The 19,071-nt window shown below is 43.7% G+C and overlaps 1 protein-coding gene across 5 annotated transcripts in view; it reads left to right on the top strand.

Moving 5' to 3' along the window:
- Nucleotides 1–19,071, top strand: part of Frem1 (FRAS1 related extracellular matrix 1) — a 148,765-nt gene that overhangs the window by 98,743 nt on the left and 30,951 nt on the right. For 3 of the 5 annotated variants that reach the window (XM_076564439.1, XM_076564438.1, XM_042271359.2), the window contains 3 exons: nt 7,163–7,574; nt 12,682–12,883; nt 13,781–13,925. In XM_076564439.1, the coding sequence (XP_076420554.1) occupies nt 7,163–7,574; nt 12,682–12,883; nt 13,781–13,925 (759 nt within the window). Of the gene's footprint in view, nt 1–7,111; nt 7,575–12,681; nt 12,884–13,780; nt 13,926–19,071 lie in introns of those variants that run through there. The other 2 variants (XR_013049175.1, XM_076564441.1) reach the window with 1 other exon arrangement.

Raw genomic sequence — 19,071 nt, 5'->3', positions numbered from 1 at the left:
ATTTACCTGTGGGCATACTCCTCTTGTCTGAACACCCACATCCCCTGGGGCAGGGCACCAGACGCTTTCTGTATGTCTTTCCTGTAGGCCTCCAACCACCATCTCGAGAAGGATACACTTGTTACTAGGTTGTGCACAGAATCCTAACATTCCGAAGAGGCAAAGGAAGTCGCCCAATTGACATAACAATTGTGCATCACAGCCCACTTGGGGGCTGAGAGCTTATTTCAAATGAAGTATTCTTTGCGCTCTACCTTTCTTGTATCAAAAATGTGTGGAGACTCTGTTTGTGCAAAGGGAGCCTCTCAATGTGTCCTTCTGATCTGGGGCCAGCAGTTTTACATATTTATAATGGAAGAGCCTCGCATCTGCCCAGGATCCACATTTTAATCTTGTCATTTCACTCACCCAATCACGGGCTGCTGTGTTGTTTGTCAGGTGGCTTGAAACCAAAGCCGAGCGCCTGTTTTAATGAAAGTGTGATCATGGTGCTTTTTAAAAATTAAATATATGCAACCAATCTAATCACCTAAATTTATGTTGCCTGCCGTTAAATTTGGCAAGGAATTTGGCTGGGTAAAAGCGATGAATTCTATGGTAGAGAATTTTCCCCCTTTCTCTTTTTTAATGTAAGATGTGGCAGCATTAATTAAATGGGGTTTAATGGTTGGATTTTACCTTCTGCAAAAATATTTTGTGAATCATAAATTTCCCCTGCATTGTTTGGTGCTGCTGGCCTGGAAGAGAGATTTGGCAGCCCACGCTAGGACAGATGACATGGAGCGATTAGCAAGCTGACTTCAGCTGCTGGCGGCTGGGTCCTGAAAGAACATGTTAATGTCCTCCATTTTGACATGCCGGCTGGACTTTTTTTTTTTTTTTTTCCTGAGGAGCTGGCGCTATTTATGATTCCATTTTTATCTTTTAAATGCCATGACAGATGGCAGATTCTTCAGCCAACTCTATTGCCAGGAAATGCAGAACGCTCGACAGCATTGTGGTAATGGTAAAATCAGACCAGGCAGACCCCCCCACTCCACCCCCCAGACAAATCTGAAGTCATTCCCCAAATTTCATGAGGATGCTGGTCATCCTGGCGGCATCTTTTCCCTGGGAGGTGGGTAACGAGGGAAATCAAACAAAATGGACCTGCAGAAGGAGCTAATGCCGCCATACGGCCAGCCTCCTCACCTCAGAATGGACACTAGTGACATCCAGAACGTGTTTGCAGGGTTTTGAAGGGAGGCCTGGGCGAGCCTCTGTGCTCCCCTTTTGCAGGAGGAGGCTGTGTTGACCTTGTTTCGCTGCTGTGCTGGGTTTACTCTGATGGGAGTCCAAGCAGAACCGCTTCCTCTTTCTCTAACCCGGTGACGGGTGATGCTTCTTTGCCAGTGAGCGGCTTCCATCATTACTCACAAAACTGGAATGATGTATCTGATTCAGTCGTGTTTAGAAATTGCATCTTTTTTCACCCCTGACTTATTAGCTTTAGGTCAATGCAGACAGCTGCTTCGGCGTCCCAGCTGGGAGCACTGGCCTCAGCAAATGTATTTCTTACTCTTCCGTGGTCCCTGGCCTGCTCACCCTCGTTCCCATCTGTCAGATGGCACGTTGCCTATTCCCCAGGGGGTCAGATTCCCCAGCATCAGGAGGGGAGGTGTGTGAGAAGGACGGCATGGCTCAGGAGACAGTTCCAGGGCCCTCACAGAGGTCATGTTTGGCCTTGACACCGAACTTTGAAAACCTGTCTTCAAAGGACATTTTTCAGAACCCAGTCTCCAGTCAGATATTAAAAATGGCCACCTTGGAGGAGCGAGTTACTCACTGTGGCTCACACTGAATCGTGTTGCCGCCCCCAATTTGCTTCACCTTTTCTTTTTGCTGTCTTCTTCCTCTTTAGCTTCTATTTAACAGCCTTTAATGGGGCACAAACCCTCTAACTCTACAAGTAATGCTAATGTTAAGAATGCGCATCTTGAGGCTGAGGATATGGCTCACTTGGTACAAATGCTTGCTATTAGGCATGAGGACCTGAATAAAAGCCCAGTCTGATGGTGCACATCTGTAATCCCAGAGCTGAGGAGGTAGAGACGGGCAGATCCCTGGAGCTCACTGTCGGCCCAGTGTTGCCAAATTCATGAGCTCCAGGTTCAGTAAAAGGCCTTATCTTAAAAAAAAAAAAAAAAAAAAAAAGAAGGGGGTAGAGCATGATTGGAAGAAGATGCCTGATGTCAACCTCTGGCCTCCACACACATGTGCGCACACATGCACATGCACCCACATACACAAGTGCACATATATACGTGCACACACATATATACGTGAAATAAAATTTAAGAAAATTATAAAACTGTATGCCTTTGGGCTATATTGGTGCTAAGTTATTGGTGATTAATTGAAACTCCCCAGAAAGCACATTTGATGCTGGGATGTGGTAGGGAGCAGAGAGTCATTTCATTTCAGAAAGGGGTGGGCAGAATGAAACGTGTGAAGTATATTTCAGAGGATTAAAGGGGGAAAAGAGGCCTTGGGGGCCCTGAGGGGCTGCCTTGCTCCTGTCTCCTGTCACTTTGGGCCGTTGGCTAGAATGGGAAGAGGGGAGCATGGGCTGCCCTGACAGAGAAGAGAATGAAGTTGGTCCTGTGAGACTCCTTGCCAGAGAGGCAGAGCTCAGTGCTTCTACTTCAGAGGGCATCTTCCTTGACCTCTGAAGCTGTAGGCATAAGTCCAAAGAATGAACAGATGTTTTTCTAAGTGCCCTTGTTTGTTTACCAAAATTATTCGATAATACTTCATGTTCAACCGAGGAAAATGTCTAATTTGTGTAGCACTTATAAACTAAAGGTTTATATTTACCAAGAAAATGTGATTGCTGATTTCTTTTTTTTTAAAATTTAATTTATTATGTATGCAATATTCTGTCTGCATATATACTTGCAGGCCAGAAGAGGGCACCAGATCTCATTACAGATGGTTCTGAGCCACCATGTGGTTGCTGGGATTGAACTCAGGACCTATAGAAGAACAGTCAGTGCTCTTAACCACTGAGCCATCTCTCCAGCCCCTGCTGATTTCTTTGATGTATAATTCTCAGCGTAACTCAGTGCCTTTCTTCAAACCATTCACACTGATTCTCCAAGGAAAATCACACTCTTTATAAGCTTAGATGGTAGGAGTATGAAATGTTTACTTCATTTCATTTAGCTATTTTAACGTTGGGGACATAGATTGCTTATTCTATGTGTCACATCATATTTTCCTTGTAGGTAGTCTTTGCAACCAGCTAATTAGAGAACTCAGAGTCTTTATCCTTCCCTGCCCCTGGGAGCTACAATAACATCTAGCCTGGCAGGTACAACAGTGGCACAAATGTTATGGGAGTAACCACTTGTTTGCTGGTTGGATTTCAATCCTGCTCCACAAGATGAAACTCATGCTCAGTACAATTAATGGAGCTGAAATCGTGGCTGCTAAATGGACATAGTCATAAACCATCCCCTAAGTTCTCATCTTATTATTGAAAGCTGATTTAAACTCCCTCAGAAAGCACATTTTATATGTAATCTGTTATGGAAAAGAAAGCCTTTTTGCTTGAGAAATGGAGGAATGGACAACTACTGTATCTTTCAGTCCTCATCAGAGAGCTCCCCCGACTCTCCCCCCGGTAGACGGTGATTAATTCAGACCCACAACTGGTCAATGTGTGGGAAAAAAGACCGTGGAGTGCTCAGTTCCAAACAGGACACTGGCATCATCCCCTCACCCTGTGGCTCAGGCTTCATTGTCACAGAATGGGGAAGAAGGATGGTGAGAGCCCGAGGTAGTGGAGGACCATGGCAGCACAGTCTTTGGTGGGCGTGGCAGGGCCATTGCACACGCCACTCACAGCAGCTGAGACAGCATGCAGGAGACCAAGCCAGCCATAATGCCAGCATGCGGGGGAGGGGCTCAAGAAGTCCCACCCCTGGCCAAGGAGCCATGAGGAGTGGAAGACTGCTGAAGGATAGACAGTCACTTTTTATCAGGGATGTCAACTCTAAGACACTACCCATTTTCCAGTACATTGTCCCACATCCACGAGCATACAGGAAGCATTAAGTGAACTCAGTTTAAAAAATAATAATAATAATACATGAAGTTGGGAGAGAAAAGTAGTGGAGGAAGAGTGGAAAAATTGGAGGGGAGGGGTAGATTTGATCAAAACATCGTATGTGAGCAATTTTAATCTAACAAACAAAACCTTTTGAGCATAACCTTCACAGCAAAATCTGTACTCGGCCAAACCTGTCTCCCTTGACTTTGCTAAGTATGCTTTCTCCTGAGTCCTCTGCCCCAGGAAGGCTGGTTTCACAACCTGGTTCCAGGTTTCTTTCTGGTCAAATATAAAGCATCTACCCTCAAGTCCTGAAGCCTAAGAGCCAGTTCACTGAGGAAAAAGAATTTCCTAGTCAAATATACCAGACTTGCAAAATAAATGCCATGCTTTCTCTAATTAAAACAAAGAGATCTTTGTGATTTAATGTTGTGTTCCAGTAAAATATGCTATTAGAAATGTTTACATCGGTATGATAATACTCCATATGTTTTTACCTCAGTAGAGTATGCATCCTGCATATATATTCTAGAAACCATTAATAGAGAGAAACTGCTAAGAAGCAACTCTGAATAACTCTCAGTACATTCATTCCTTTGGTCTGTGGTGAATTTGTCAATCTCATTTGAAGATAGTACATTTCTAACTTTTTGGAGTTTTAAAGTTGTATTTTATTTACATAAATTCATAACCTCCTTTCCCTTCAAACACTATGACCAAACACACTTTAGAAGAGGAAAGGACTTATTTGGCTTGGACTCATAATTGAGGGAGGTCAGGGCAGGAAGTCGATCAGGAACATGAAACAGAGACCTTATGTGGTTGCTGCTTCCTTTCCTGGCTTGTTCTCCCAGGCTCATGTTTCACTGGCTTTATTATACAGCCTAGGGATCACCTGCTCACGGAATGATGCCACCCACAGTGGGCTGGACCCTCCTACATCGATTTACAATGGAGCCAACCCTCCCACAAACATGCTCACAGGCCAACCTGATCTGGACAGGCCCTCAACAGAGAGGACTCCCTTCTCGGGTGATTTTAGGCTATGTCAAGTTGACAGTTAAAGCTAACTAGTACAGTTCATGATAGTCTTACATTTCTTTAAAATAGAAACAGTATGTTGAAATATCAGAATCTGTTGTTGCTGTGTGACTGACTGCAGAGAACAGAATAGCCTTAGTGATTGATGTAAAGCAAAAAACATATACCCACGATTGTAAGAGCAGTCATTGTAAGAGAACACATGTCATTTTAACTTTCTTTTCAAATTTGGCCATTGGTACTTAGGGACTACAGCTCGATTTGTGTGTGTGTGTGTGGGGGGGGTTGTTGAGCTATTGACTGAAAACTCTAAGAGTCAAGTAGTCTGGGTTCCGACGCTAACTCCAGGTCCCTCTCTGTGTCCTCTGCCATGTGTCTGAACTGCTCTTTTCAGCAGGGAACGGATCCTGGCTTATCATCAACCCTCCATACCTCAAATGAAGCAGGTGCAGAGAAGCATATGTCGATTCTAGGAGGTTAGAGTCTCCATAATCCTGTGGTGTTGGGTGGGATCTTACAAAAGCATGATAAGAAGGCCCAGAAAGGAGACTCAGCTAGAATATTGCTGCGGCCCGCGCAGCTGGAGCACGCAATCTGGCGAGGGATGCCGAGGTTAAACAGCACTCTAGACACCTAGTTTCAGTCGGTCAGGGAAGCAGCTCTCTTTATTCGGACCAACATGGGCTTATATACCCCTGTAACAGCAGGAGTCAAGGAATGGTTACACTGTATCAGGAGGCAAGCCAGACACTGTTTTCCAAACAGGAAAATCCACAGGGGAACTGATCCCCAGCACCCTCCGGAACCCAACTGCACATTTTTCACACAAACAACTTAACTGGGACAGGAAAGGGCATTTAAGATTAAGGCAGCAAACTTACTGCTGCTGACAGAATATAATACTGCTGAATATTGTGATCTGTTTTTACAGTTACCATTAGTCAGGCCCTGGTGGTGCAGGCCTGTCATGCCTGCTGCTCAGAAGACTAAGGCAAGACGATTCAAAGTTCATGGCTCAGCTAAGCTACACAATGAGTTCAAGGCCAGTTCGGGCACATTAGTGAGTCCATGTCACAAAAAGTTAAAAACCAAAATGGTTCGGCGTGGTCAGTGAGTAAAGTGCAAGCTGGAGCCTCTGAGTGAAGATACCCAGAACCTAGGTAGCGCCAGATCCAGTAATGCACATCTGCAATCCCAGCATTCCTGTGGTCAGACGGGAGACAGAGACAGAGGAATCCCTGGAAGCTTAGGGGGTGGGGCTGCTAGCCCGGCATACAAGCTACAAACAACTGACCTTGTTTCAAAAAAAGTGGAAGGCATGAGCTGACACTGACACGGAGATTGTCTGCTGACTCCACGTGTGTACTGTGGTATGCATGCATACATACATGCACACACAGAGAGAGAGAGAGAGAGAGAGAGAGAGAGAGAGAGACAGACAGACAGACAGACAGACAGATTTTTTTTTTTTTTTTACAGAAGTAAAAAAGATGTTTGGGAATACAGGACAGTGGTAGATCACCAGACTAGTACATGTAAATCCTTAGGTTAAATACCTGGTACTAGAAAAAACATGAAAATAATATAAAATAGAATGAGTTATTCTATTCAGTATCTCATTATACTGGGGTCCCAATGATCAGTCTTTAAAGTTAAGTTTTCCACATTCCATGAAAAAAACAGTATTGCAAAATTAAAAATATATGAGTACATACTAGCTTCTCACACAATCAGTCCAGCTGGGCAGGAAATCCCTTTTCAGTCAAAAGACGGCACCAGCTTGCCTGCTTCATACAGGAGGGACGTCAGTGGAGTTGGGAAAATGCTCTTGACTTTAGAATGGTCAGCTTGTATATTACCCAGCAACTGGTTCAATGACGGAAGGGCATTCTTCTGCAAGTCCGTCCTTGCTTCGTCCATGAGTCTCAATACAGCGTGTCCTTTAGTAAAGGTGTGTATGTTATCATTTCATTCCAGTCGATGGTGACAAGAGCCCATGCTGAAGGCTGCCTTGCCTCTCTTTGCCAGATTTACCATTAGCAATGGACTGCAGACCCAGCTTGGGGTGTTTGAGATCACACTGGAGACTGTGGACAGAGCCTTGCCTGTGGTGACCAGGAACAAAGGGCTGAAGCTGGCCGAAGGGGCGGAGGGCTTCCTGTCCGCTGATCACCTTCAGCTGACCGACCCTGACACACCTCCAGAGAACCTAACCTTCCTTCTGGCCCAGCTCCCACGCCATGGGTACCTCTACTTGAGGGGAAAAGTGCTTCACCATAATTTTACCCAGCAAGATGTGGACAGCAGGGGTGTGGCCTATCAGCACTCCGGAGGCGGCTCCCGGGCGGACTGCTTTACTTTCCTGGCCACAGACAGGAAGAACCAAGGCTTTGTTGTGAATGGGAAAGTTCAGAAAGAGCCTGTTCTCTTCACTATCCAGGCAAGTATGGCGGGCACATGGTTTGTGCTAGAGATGAGGAGAGAGCCATTTCAGAGGCGGTATTTCCTTACTTCCATCCCTCTGGCATTAAGACCCAGGCTGCAGCATGCCAGGCCACCAGTGTGGCTGTGCAAGGGGCTGGCCTTCAGAACTGGTACAAGTTCAGGAAGAAACAAAAACACGGGCCTTAGAGTCGGGCAGACGTAAGCTTGAATTTCCGTGTGGCCACTTATTATCTGGGAAACCTAAAATGAACTCTTCGGCTCCCCCTGTCTTAGTTATTGTTCTGTTGCTGTGAAGGGGCACCATGATCGAGGCAGCTTATAGAGAAAAGCATTTGGTTAGGGGCTTGCTTAGTCCATGGCCATCATGATATGGAACATGGCAGCAGGCAGGCATGGCATTAGAGCAGTAGCCGAGAACTTATAACCTGATCCACAAGCTCAAGGCAGAGAGAGTGAGATTGGGCCTAGTGTGGAAACTTTTGAAACCTACAAGTCCATCCCCTCAACAAAGCCATACCTCCTAATCTTTCCTAAACAGACTACCAACTAGGGAGTTAGCATTCAAATACATGAGCCTATGGGGCCATTCTCATTCGGACTACCACACTTCCTAATCTTTGAAAAGTATGCCTGCAGAACTGGGGTGGGAATGAAACAGGATTAGGTATCCAAGGCACTCATACACTGCCTGAAACATACCTAAGGTACATACTAGACATTTGTAATTACAGCTGTGCCATTAAGGATTCTGCTTAGTCGGGCATGTCATCTACTGGCATGTTAAGGATTTTCAGATAAACATGTAAGGGTGGAAGCTTAGACGGCTGCATCAGTATCACCCAGGAACAGATGATAACGATAACAGCAGCAGCAGATATGAACATTTTTTCCACTTTTAATTCCTAGACAGTTTCATGCACCTGTATAATGCATCTTAATTATTTGCATTTCACATTGCCCCTCTTTATCACCCTCCCCTGCCCCACTGAAACCATTCCCTAGCAAGCGCCCCCCACTTTCATATCTCCTTTGTGTGTGTGACCCACTGAGTTTAATTAGTGTTGCTTGCATGAGCATGGGTAGGAGGTTGTTCATGGGAGCATGCGGAACTTACTAACAGCTACACCACTGAAGAAAATGATGTACGCGTGCTCTCTCTCTCTCTCTCTCTCTCTCTCTCTCTCTCTCTCTCTCTCTCTCTCCTTCCCTCTCTCCCTTCCTCCCCCCCTCTCTCCCCAGCAACCATTAGCTGCCCATGGGCCCTCAGGGAGCGGTGGTGGTGCCTTGTGCTCCCTCCCCCACCCATGATGAAATGTACACGGGCTCAGTCTTGTGCAGATAGCCAGCTGCCCTGTGTTCGTGAGTGCCCTGGCCATGTGTCATGTCTAGATGTCTTTTTTATAGTACAGCTCCCCATCCTCTAACTCCAACATGCTTTACAGCCAAGAACTTTTGAAAATTGTTATCTGAAGATCAGACCTACTTTGCATAAATCTCATTTGGTTCTCATAAACATTTTATGCGGTAAGCTTTATTGTCTACATTTTATACGTGAAGAAACTGAATATCAGAAGTTAAATAATTTGATCAAAGACATCAAGTCTGTTTGATTCCAAATTCTGTGTCCTTCTCCATACTGCCACGTTTGTTGACTCTCAGTGATTCTTGGAGGGCAGAGTGTTTTTCGTCTCTTAGTCAAAACACATCAAGTATGTTCTGGCTCTCAGAACTCTTAAATCTACTCTTCTTGGATGGAGTTCACCCTGTTCCACAGACTTCAACCAACAGCAACAAAGATGGGATATTCTACTTCAGGATATTCTCTGACTAGTGAGATAATCATATTTTCTCCTTGCTCTTTAGCCTTTGTTAGGATTTCCCCAGAGAAGTGTGTGTGTGTGTGTGTGTGTGTGTTGTGTACAGGATCCATATATATGTGTAGATAGATAATACAGATTGATAGAATGTGAGAGAAAGTATGTGTGTGAAAATTGATTTAGGAATTGCTTCATATTACTAGGCTCAAGATAAGTTGTTCGAGCAAGGCAGTAGACTAATACTTGCAGGTATGATGTAGTGGTGAATCTCAAAGGAGTGGCGAGACAAAGCTCTCATTTCTTTAGGGAGACCCCAGTCTTCTCTTTAGGCTGGCAATGGACTGGGTAAGGCTCACAATCTACATTACCAAGACTGTGGAGCTAAACATTGACTGAAGCGCTCTTCTCTAGACCATCTGGGCCTGTGGCCTAGAACATTTGGCTTTAGGGTCTCTGGGTGTGGATGAGTCTTTGGCACTATGAAGGCTGAGAAAATGTAATGAGTTGCGAATACCTGGGGAGATGCTGTTGATGTCACTGATGCACAGTCACTGCAGTGTCTACTGAAAAATACTTTCCTTGATTCATTTCTGAAAGTTTCTAAGAGCTACAAATTCTACATGTAGACCCAGCTGCTCCCTGTTGTAGTCTGTGGACAGTTTCTTTTCCACCTACCTGTTCCCAAATACCCAGTAGCCGCTTCTTAAACAATTGACTCCGAGAGGCTTAATATTACTTATAAATGCTCATCTGGTAGCTCAGGCTTATTACTAACTAGCTCTTATACTTAAATTAATCCATAATTCTTATCTATGCTTAACCACATGGCTTGGCACCTTTTCTCAGTGCAGTGTTCTCATCTTGCTGCCTCTGTGTCTGGCTGGTGACTCCTTTCTCTGCTCTTCCTCTTCCCAGAATTCTTCTAATCTGGTCACTCCGCCTATATTTCCTGCCTGGCTATAGGCCAGTCAGTGTTTTATTAAACCAATTCGAATGACAAATCTTTACAGTGTATAAGAGCATTATCCCACAGCACTCTGTACTTCAGAGATAGAAATGAGGGTGGAGTGGAGAGAATGTGCTAGAACTGAAACACAGCTTTCCTCTAAGAACAAAGCTATTCTGAGAGTCTGTTCCTTTTCTGAAGTTGTAGAAGCTGTCTGCTGGGTGTGGTAAAGTTTTGTTTTCATCACAAATGCAATATATCCGTTGCAAAACAAACAAACAAGCCAACAAGCAAACATTGTGTTAAACTTACAGGGAAAGCCTGAGATTTTTGTCCCAAGATTTCCTTGACCCCCTGGTCCCTTAGAGCAGATGGGTCAAGCAGCTTTTCTGAAGCAACTGGCCCTGCCAGCAATGTAGGAGAGAAGATGCTCTCAGCGTCTTGCTTTCAAGAGCTGTTTTTGTCAAGACAATACAGTATTAATCGACTGCCACGTTATACACTGACCCATGTACACGACCCAAGCATGGATCAACAGTTTCTGTGTGGTTATAGAAGTAACTGAGAGGGCGAAGCTACTAGATATAGAAAAATAAAAATGAATAAATGAAGGATGTACTTGACTGGCACCAGCAGGCACATAAGACCTGTGGGAAACCACATACTCCCAAGATTGCTGAAATCTGTAGTCCTCCTGTGAAGGGGACAAGGTTGTGTGGAGATGAGAGGACCTGCCATTGCTTCTATGGGACTGGCATGTCTGGGAGAATTATCACTAAATTCAACTCCAGTTATCATGAGATAGACAGAGCCTCCTGGTATACCACGTCAAAGACCTGCTTTTGTAGAAGCAGAATGTTTAATATATCTGAGCACACAGGTGTGGCCAGAGACACAACAGGGACCAAATTGACTAGAGTTTATAAAGTGATGCATTTTTAAAAACATTGACCACAACAGACACTTATTACTTTTGTAACACTTGGGTTTATAAGAAAAATATAACATCAAAAATTAAAATAACAGCCATGTAGTCAGTTGTCTCATGTTCTGGAGGATCCTAATATGGCTTAGTATATTTTCATTTTTTCCTCTTCCACAACACCATAGCTGTAAAGCTTCTCTCCCTAGGTGATCATCAGGACATTCACACTTCACCTCCTGCCAAGCCCCGAAGTGCTGAAAGTCCTAGCATATAATTTTCAGATCCAAATCAATTAAAATATTTTATAATCAATTAGAACTAATCCAGAAAACATCAATATATCTTTTTTTGCATGCATATGTGTGTGGTGTGTGTGCATGCATGTTTATAAATGTGGAAGCATGTTTGTGTGCTCCTGTGTACATGCATGTTCCTCTGGTGGCTAGAGGCTGACTTTGGGTATCTTCCTTGATCATTCTATTTTATGAAGGCAGGGTCTCTCTTCTTGAACATGGAGCTTGTTGATTCAGCTAATCTGGCTAGCCAGCTTGTCCCGGGGGTTGCATCTCTGCCACACGTTACCTGTCCCTCTACCACCCTCAAAAATCTAGTCCACCTGTTGAGTCACGTGGTCTTCAGCTTCAGTAAAACAACCCACAGTCTAAAAAAATCACTTTTGTGATTTTTGTTATAAACGGTTTCCATTTTTCTATTCAACACTTTTGCCATTTGGGCAAAGGCATGTGCAAAACAAAGCAAAAAACAAAAAACAAAAAAAATAAGAAAGAAATAAAGAAAGAGAAAAACGAGCAAGTTCCAAGACATCCAAGGCTACACAGAAATCCTGTCCTGAAGTAACAAAACAAAAAACAAAAAAACAAAACAAAACAAAAAAAAAGAAAGAAAGAAAGAAAAAAAAAACCACAAAGCAAGCAAACAAACAAAAAAGCATGTGGAAAAGGTCTATGGCATTTGCAAATAGTTATGATTCTTTTACATAGTTCATTAGACACAGCAAATCTTTCTGTGGTGCTAACATTAAATTTGCTATGTAATTCTAGGGTCAGTTCTAGCACATTCCATGTGCTTCTGTTATGGTTCCAGCATGCTGCCAGGTACAAGAATGGGCATTGGGGTGGGAAGATACAGTATTTCCCTTCATAAGGCTAATGTGTAAGGAGAGTCAGACGCCGGACAAATCCGAAAGCTGGGTGAAGATTTACAGTGGAAACTCAGGCTCTGCCCTAGTCTCTGTATTTGTTAGGACAGGGTGAACAGGCCAGGTGTTAGCAGAAAGCAACAGATGAGGACTCCAAGTAATCTGTAAGTTGAGGAGTTAGCCATTGTTGAACTATGGGAGCACAGAGGAGCACAGGGAGAGAAGGTCATGAGCAATGTCACCCTGATGACTCAGGTGGACCAGTTGGACAAAGCGGCACCCCGGATCACACGCTTGCACTCCCCTTCTCAAGTGGGGCTCTTGAAAAATGGCTGTTACGGGATTTACATCACTTCCCATGTGCTGAAGGCGTCGGACCCCGACACAGAGGATGACCAGATCATCTTTAAGATTTTACGAGGCCCATTGCATGGACATCTGGAGAATACAACCACAGGTACCCTCCATCTTATTCCCTGTAATTTCTCATTTTAAACTACCAGTTGCTGGCAGGGAGAGAGGATAACTCAATTAAGGGTAGGCCCATTTGGTGAGTGCTCCCCAGGACTTGCTGATAGACTCAGTTTCTAAATCAATATTGTTGCTGAGGGGATTTGAAGCTGGGTTTTCTACATTCATCTTCATAAGGAGAAACAAATCCTGACCCACAGATGCTCAGCTTCACCATTTTGATTTTGTTTATTTTTGTTTGTTTGTTTTGCAGGTTGTTTTATATTCAGAACAGGGATAGGGTCAGATTGATATTGGAGACTAATTTCTTTCTTCTACTAGGAATTCTAAATGATATCAGCTTCTTAAAAAAGTCTATTTTTTCTAATGGTTTGGTAGATTATATATTATTTCTACTTCAGGAAGGCAATGATCACAACGTCTTATTAAATGGGGTAGCACAGAGGTGATGGGTTTTATTCATTTCCTATTTCCTTTCTCTTTAAGGCAAGTATCTCTGAAGCAAAGCAAATTTAAAGATGAATTTGAGTTCATTGCATTTAAATTTTAACATAGTTGCAATAATGTTAATTTCCTTTTCAAATAGACTTTTGCTGTTTTGTTTTGAAATAAGGTCTCAGGCAGCCCAGGCTGGCCTCAATCTTGTTATGTAGCTGAGGATGACCTTGAACTTCTGATCACTCTCCCTATACGTGTGTCATCTTGTGGGATTTTAGGTGGGCTCCATGCATGCTAGACAAGTGCTCTACCAAGTGAGCCACATCTCCAGTCCTGCTCTATTCCTTAAAGCTGTGTTTCAAAACCAAACGGCTGTGTAGGTTCATCAATTCTTAAGTGATGTTTGATTCAATTACCTGCGAGATTCATTTATTTCTTGCTTCAGGTGAATTTATCCATGAGCAATTTAGCCAGAAGGACTTAAGCAGGAAGACCATTCTTTACATCATAAACCCATCTTTGCAAGTGAATTCCGATATCCTGGAATTTCAGATCATGGACCCCGCAGGGAACACTGCCACTCCTCAAAGGTGACTTCAATTATTCACTGGTTGTTCTGCATGTCATGTTTAGAATGTATCCCATTAAGAAAGTAAAATAATCTTTTCCAAACCAGACCTAACGGTAAATCGATGGACTCTTTTATATGCTCACACAATTTATTTTGGAGAAAGGATTTCTGTTGTATTATTTCTAGATGATGGAAAAGCCAGTAGCTTTCCAGATGACAAAGACACTAAAAGGTTAAAAGAAAGGTGTCTTTTACATCATGCCTCTAAGTGCACCCCCTTTCACACACTGGCAAGTTGCTATTGGAGGGCTTTCAGGACTGAGCTCAAAACCGGTGTGTGGATGCTGCAGCCAGAGGTCACTCTAGGACCGTGTTAGTCACCACTGGCTTCTGAACTGTGGGGTGGGTGGGGGAGGCATGAAATAGAAGGAGCAGCCAAATATATTCTCTCCTGCTAAAAAAGAGAGAAAATACACTGATGCCTCTGCACGTTAGCTAGCCTTATAGGCAAGATGAGGATAACGTAAACAGAAGTAGATATGAGAGGATACAGAGTGATGTTTAGAAACATAAATATATGTGATGTAGACAACTCAGCATCACGAGAACAAATTCGCAATATTAACGAGATTAACAGAGCAGAATGATTTCAGTGTCTGCGCCTCCTTTCCAGATGCTTCTTGGGTATAGACCTTTAATAATTTACTGGCTGGCAGATGGTCATAGTGAAGGCCCATCCGTCCATTTCTTGTGCTGCATTAGTTTTTCTTTATTTACTGCCTTTCCCTGACACCTCAGCGAAAAGTGACTCATTCCTTCTAAATTTTGCATTCGCCATATCCGAGGCATATTAAAAAAAATAGCACAAATGAGCACAGCCCTACGATGCTCCCTCTATGATGAAATGTGGACGGGAAGAGAAACGTGATGAGGAAATGCTCTCAGTACCACTGTTTTTCTTCCCCCAACCTGTGGTGTAGTTCCACCATTCGCCAGCAGAGGGTGCTATAGTCGTTGATAGCAAAAACTGGCATCCTGTAGCTGAAACCTGTTCCGACCCTGCCTCCCTTGCCTGTTAAATGCACTCCTTCACCCGTGTCTATAAACTAACCCAACAAACTTTGGTCCTGTGGCTGCCACATGCCAGGCTCACAGCACCCGGAGTTAGGAGCACGGAAGACTAGGCACCTGCACTTAAAACCCCGAGATTATAAACTAAAACAAATGTTCCCCACCCATTAAACTGTCTCTGCCTAAGGGGACCAATTCCTGGGGGCTGGGGGTGGGGCGGGGTCACAGTCTAAAGATTGGCTAGCCATGGCTTGCTTTTTTCAAACACATATCTTTATTTTCAAGAAAAAAAAATTAAACTTGGGCTCTAAAAATATTAACAAATTGACTTCACTCAGCTTTGTAGTCTTTTTAAAAGTTGTTCTACTGAAACACATAGTATTGATCAGACTTGTCCCTGAGCTTGTACAAACCTTTGGTCCTCCACATGCCAGCATGATGTGGATGGCAACCTGTCCCCCCAGCAGTGACACTAGGTTTTCTTGCACACATACCCTTTTGCTGCCTTATTGTTGGCAAGGACATCGCTTAGTGAAAATGCTTTATGTTTCTAGGTAACCATGACAGTTACTTAACAAAGCAACAGCAGAATTTACATCACGTAGATAGTGGAGTTATCACTTCTGTGGAGGCTGTTTTAGATTGGCATGCCTGCTTCCACAGAGATCACTTCTCACAGGCTCATGCTGGAGATGTTCCTATCGCCTCGAAATGGCTAGAACCTCTGAAGAAAAAAAAAAAATGCCTGCAGACAGCTAGTACAAAAATAACTCAGATTTGGTTCCAATAGGCTTTTATGTTATTTTCTTTTGAGTGGGCGGGGACGTAGAAATTGCTCAGCATTTATCTCAGCATTTTTGAGTGGGATAGTTACACCCAAGTAGGTGTGTTTTTTCCCCCTAAAACTAAGCACACATTTTCTGATCACAAACCAAGAGAGGCAACCCAACTTAGAGGTTGTTGTTTAGTCCTGGTCCCCTGAGTTTATTCCTTGGATCCAACTCTCAAGAGTTGTCTTCTGACCTCTACACAAGGGCAGTGGCATTCTTGTGCCTGCACATACACACATACAAGCACACACACAGACTTTTTTAAAAAGAAGAAAATAATTCTAAATAGTGACGTGTCTTCACAAAGTGACCAGCAACAGCCTGCTTAACAATATGCATATTGTTATGCATAGGCATTTGGAATTTTGTTACTTTGGGTTCTGTCTGATGTTATTCAGTTAATCACTGAAACCATCTATAGTTGGGTCCCATCATAATCTAGAATTTGCAGACAAGGAAACAGATGCAGAGCCGGGAGAGACTTAGTATGGGAGCTGGGGTTCAGTCCTTACTAGCCCAGGTGGCTCACTAGCCCAGGTAGCCCACCACCCTGCTCCATCCCCCTTGCCCTTCCTTGCTGGGTAAGCTCTTCTTTCCCGGTAGGCATTGCCCATCTAAGCTGCAAGGAAGAAGGAATATTTACCCATCCAAGACCTCAAGGTTTACCTGGGTTTTTGTGAAAATGTGAATAACTGCCAACATTAGTGTGGCCTCCCTATCTAATGCCCTGGGCACTATAGTATAGATAGTTATCCTTTGGACATGAGTGGAACAGGTCTGCATTTGGGACTCACCATTTAGTGATTGTTTATTGGTAAAATTATTAAGGCCACTCCACGTAGTTAAAAGGAAGATTTATTTAGTGGATACCTTACAAATGAAGGGATAGGTAGGTCGCGGGGTCTGGGGAAGGTGTATCACAGTCCAGCGGTGTTCTCTGGAGCTCTGCTAGGTCCACCTCTACCATCTAGGGTCCCGGAACAGAGAGAGCACTGGCCCATCCAGATCTCGGGTCTCCAGGCGCCTCCCTTGGGCCTGCCTTGTAGGCGTGACAGTTGCCAAAGCCTCAATGGGGGTTGGAACTTCCAGATTAAAGCTGGAATGGCTACCCACTACAATTGTTTACAACAGCTTTCTGGTCTTTATAATGGGGAAGTACTACAATTACTTTAGTCAAACAAATGAGGTCCAACATACGAAAGACCTTGTATTTAAGTTCTTAGCAAATGCATCTTGCAGTTTTTACTGCTAGTGTTAATTCCCCTGAGCATTTATGTTAATTCCATTGACTGTTTGAAGAAATATCCTGAAGTATTTGGTGGGTTAAAGTCCATCTCTAATTGGATATTGATTTTAGGGTGATTCACGAAGCCAACAGTCCATATACTTATTCCCAATAAGCTTTTCTGTGTTTTGCTATTGAACTTTCTATGCATTACTAGTCCTGAAGGATCAATAGAAGTTCTAGTTCATCACACATAGGAAAATGTGGTCTGGGTGAGATTAATCAAGTTACCAGCAGCTGGCTAGTTGGTGTGTGTGTTCAATAATATCATGCCAAAAGTCATCAAGCTGATTATGTTATTGAGAGTCTATGAGAGAGGGCCCGTTGTGTGGCATATCTCACCTTAGCAGGCTACAGAGCCACCTCGACTTGCTCCCCTCCCCCATCCATGTTAGTGCAGGCCACAATTTGTCATGGAATGCATGGAAGACACTGTCATAAACAGAAGCTTAACATCCATGGATGTTTGTCTCAAGATTTAGATTTGGCTAAGCGCCTAAAGTCTAGGCAATGTGTTAGGTGCTTAAAACACAATCCTCCAAAGATAATAAGGAAATTAGACTCAAAACATTGAAGTAATTCTCTCCAAGCCAGCGCAAGAGTGGCAACTGAACGTGAACCCTGACCTCCGGGTCTCAGAAAGCTCATCTCTTATTGGCTCTGGCCTTGGCGTGACTCACTCACAAACTTGCTCTCTTCTCTGGCTCAAGTTGGCTGTCCAGATGAACCACAGAACCTAAGCCAGGTACACAGGGCCCACAGCACTCATTGAAAACATCTTTGTAGACCGGAAAATGAAGCCAGCTTACCCCAATGTAATTTTCTTAGTACAAGTTCCATGTGGACCTCTTTATTATGCGTGCCCTCCCCGCCCCCCACCACCAAAAAAAAAAGCAAAAGGAAAAGAAAAAGCATTAACTTCAAAAGAAACGTTGGTCCCTGTGGACTGTCTCATTCAGTGGTTCCTCCTAACACTGGGTCCTGTCCTCTTTGGCAACTGCACCCAGCTGTTCTGTTTGAGTCTTGGCCTCAAAAGAGAAAAGTCAAAAGAAATGTAAAAGGAAAGGAATTTCTATCAGGCGAGGTTTAAAACATTTAAACAGCATTTATGAAACACCTCGGAAGGGGAGAGGTTGCGGCCCATTCGCTCACTAAAGCCTGCACGTTGTCTACAGCCCCGAGTTAACATGTGTATCCCCCGTCTAGAGCTAAGGAAAGCACAGAGGAAGGGAGAGAAAATGGCACTTATTAAGCACCCACTGTGTACAGGTGCTTTGTGCACATTAACTAGTTTCAATTTTAATGATTTGACGTGACTGTAATTCTTCTCATTTTAAGATAATGAAAACCGAAGCCTAGAGAGGCAGAGGAACTGACCGCATTCCCACACTAATGAGCGGTTGCAGGGTGGACTCCGAAGTGCTGTTTCCTCCACTCTCCCTGCGCTGCCTCTCGGCTAACCGCTCCCCACTAACAAGAGAAAAGGAAACTGGAAACACAGGTGTTCAGAGGACAAGGTTATCAGGCTTAACAGCATCATCTCTGAATTGATAAACCTGAGATAGAATGCTTGGAAAAAATACTTTTTAGCATAATTTTCTGAAGTCATATGCCACCTGATTATAAGTGAAGATCTAGTTATAGGAATAATGACTTAATCATAATTTTAGCTCCTATGAAACCTTTTTACGGAGAAGCTCGCCATACTTAACGAGCACTCCTGGGTGTTCATTTAAGTCCTTTGAAGTACGACTTGTCTTTAGTGTGCTTTGAGAAGTGAGGAAACCGAGGCAAGGAGAGGCTGAAGCCTTCTTATTAACCCAGATTGATGGCCCAGATCCCAAACTCATGTTCTAAGCCCGTGGCTTTCACTTTGCGTTCCTTCATATACACGAACCAAATAGATACAAAATAAAATACCAAAAAGCAAATTGTAAAGCAGGCTCTCTCAGCGTTGACACCGTTGATGTGTAGGGAAA

The sequence above is a fragment of the Peromyscus maniculatus genome, chromosome 2, assembly GCF_049852395.1.
Source record: "Peromyscus maniculatus bairdii isolate BWxNUB_F1_BW_parent chromosome 2, HU_Pman_BW_mat_3.1, whole genome shotgun sequence".
Classification (NCBI taxonomy): Eukaryota; Metazoa; Chordata; class Mammalia; order Rodentia; family Cricetidae; genus Peromyscus; species Peromyscus maniculatus.
This window is presented reverse-complemented; position numbering and strand designations above follow the sequence as displayed.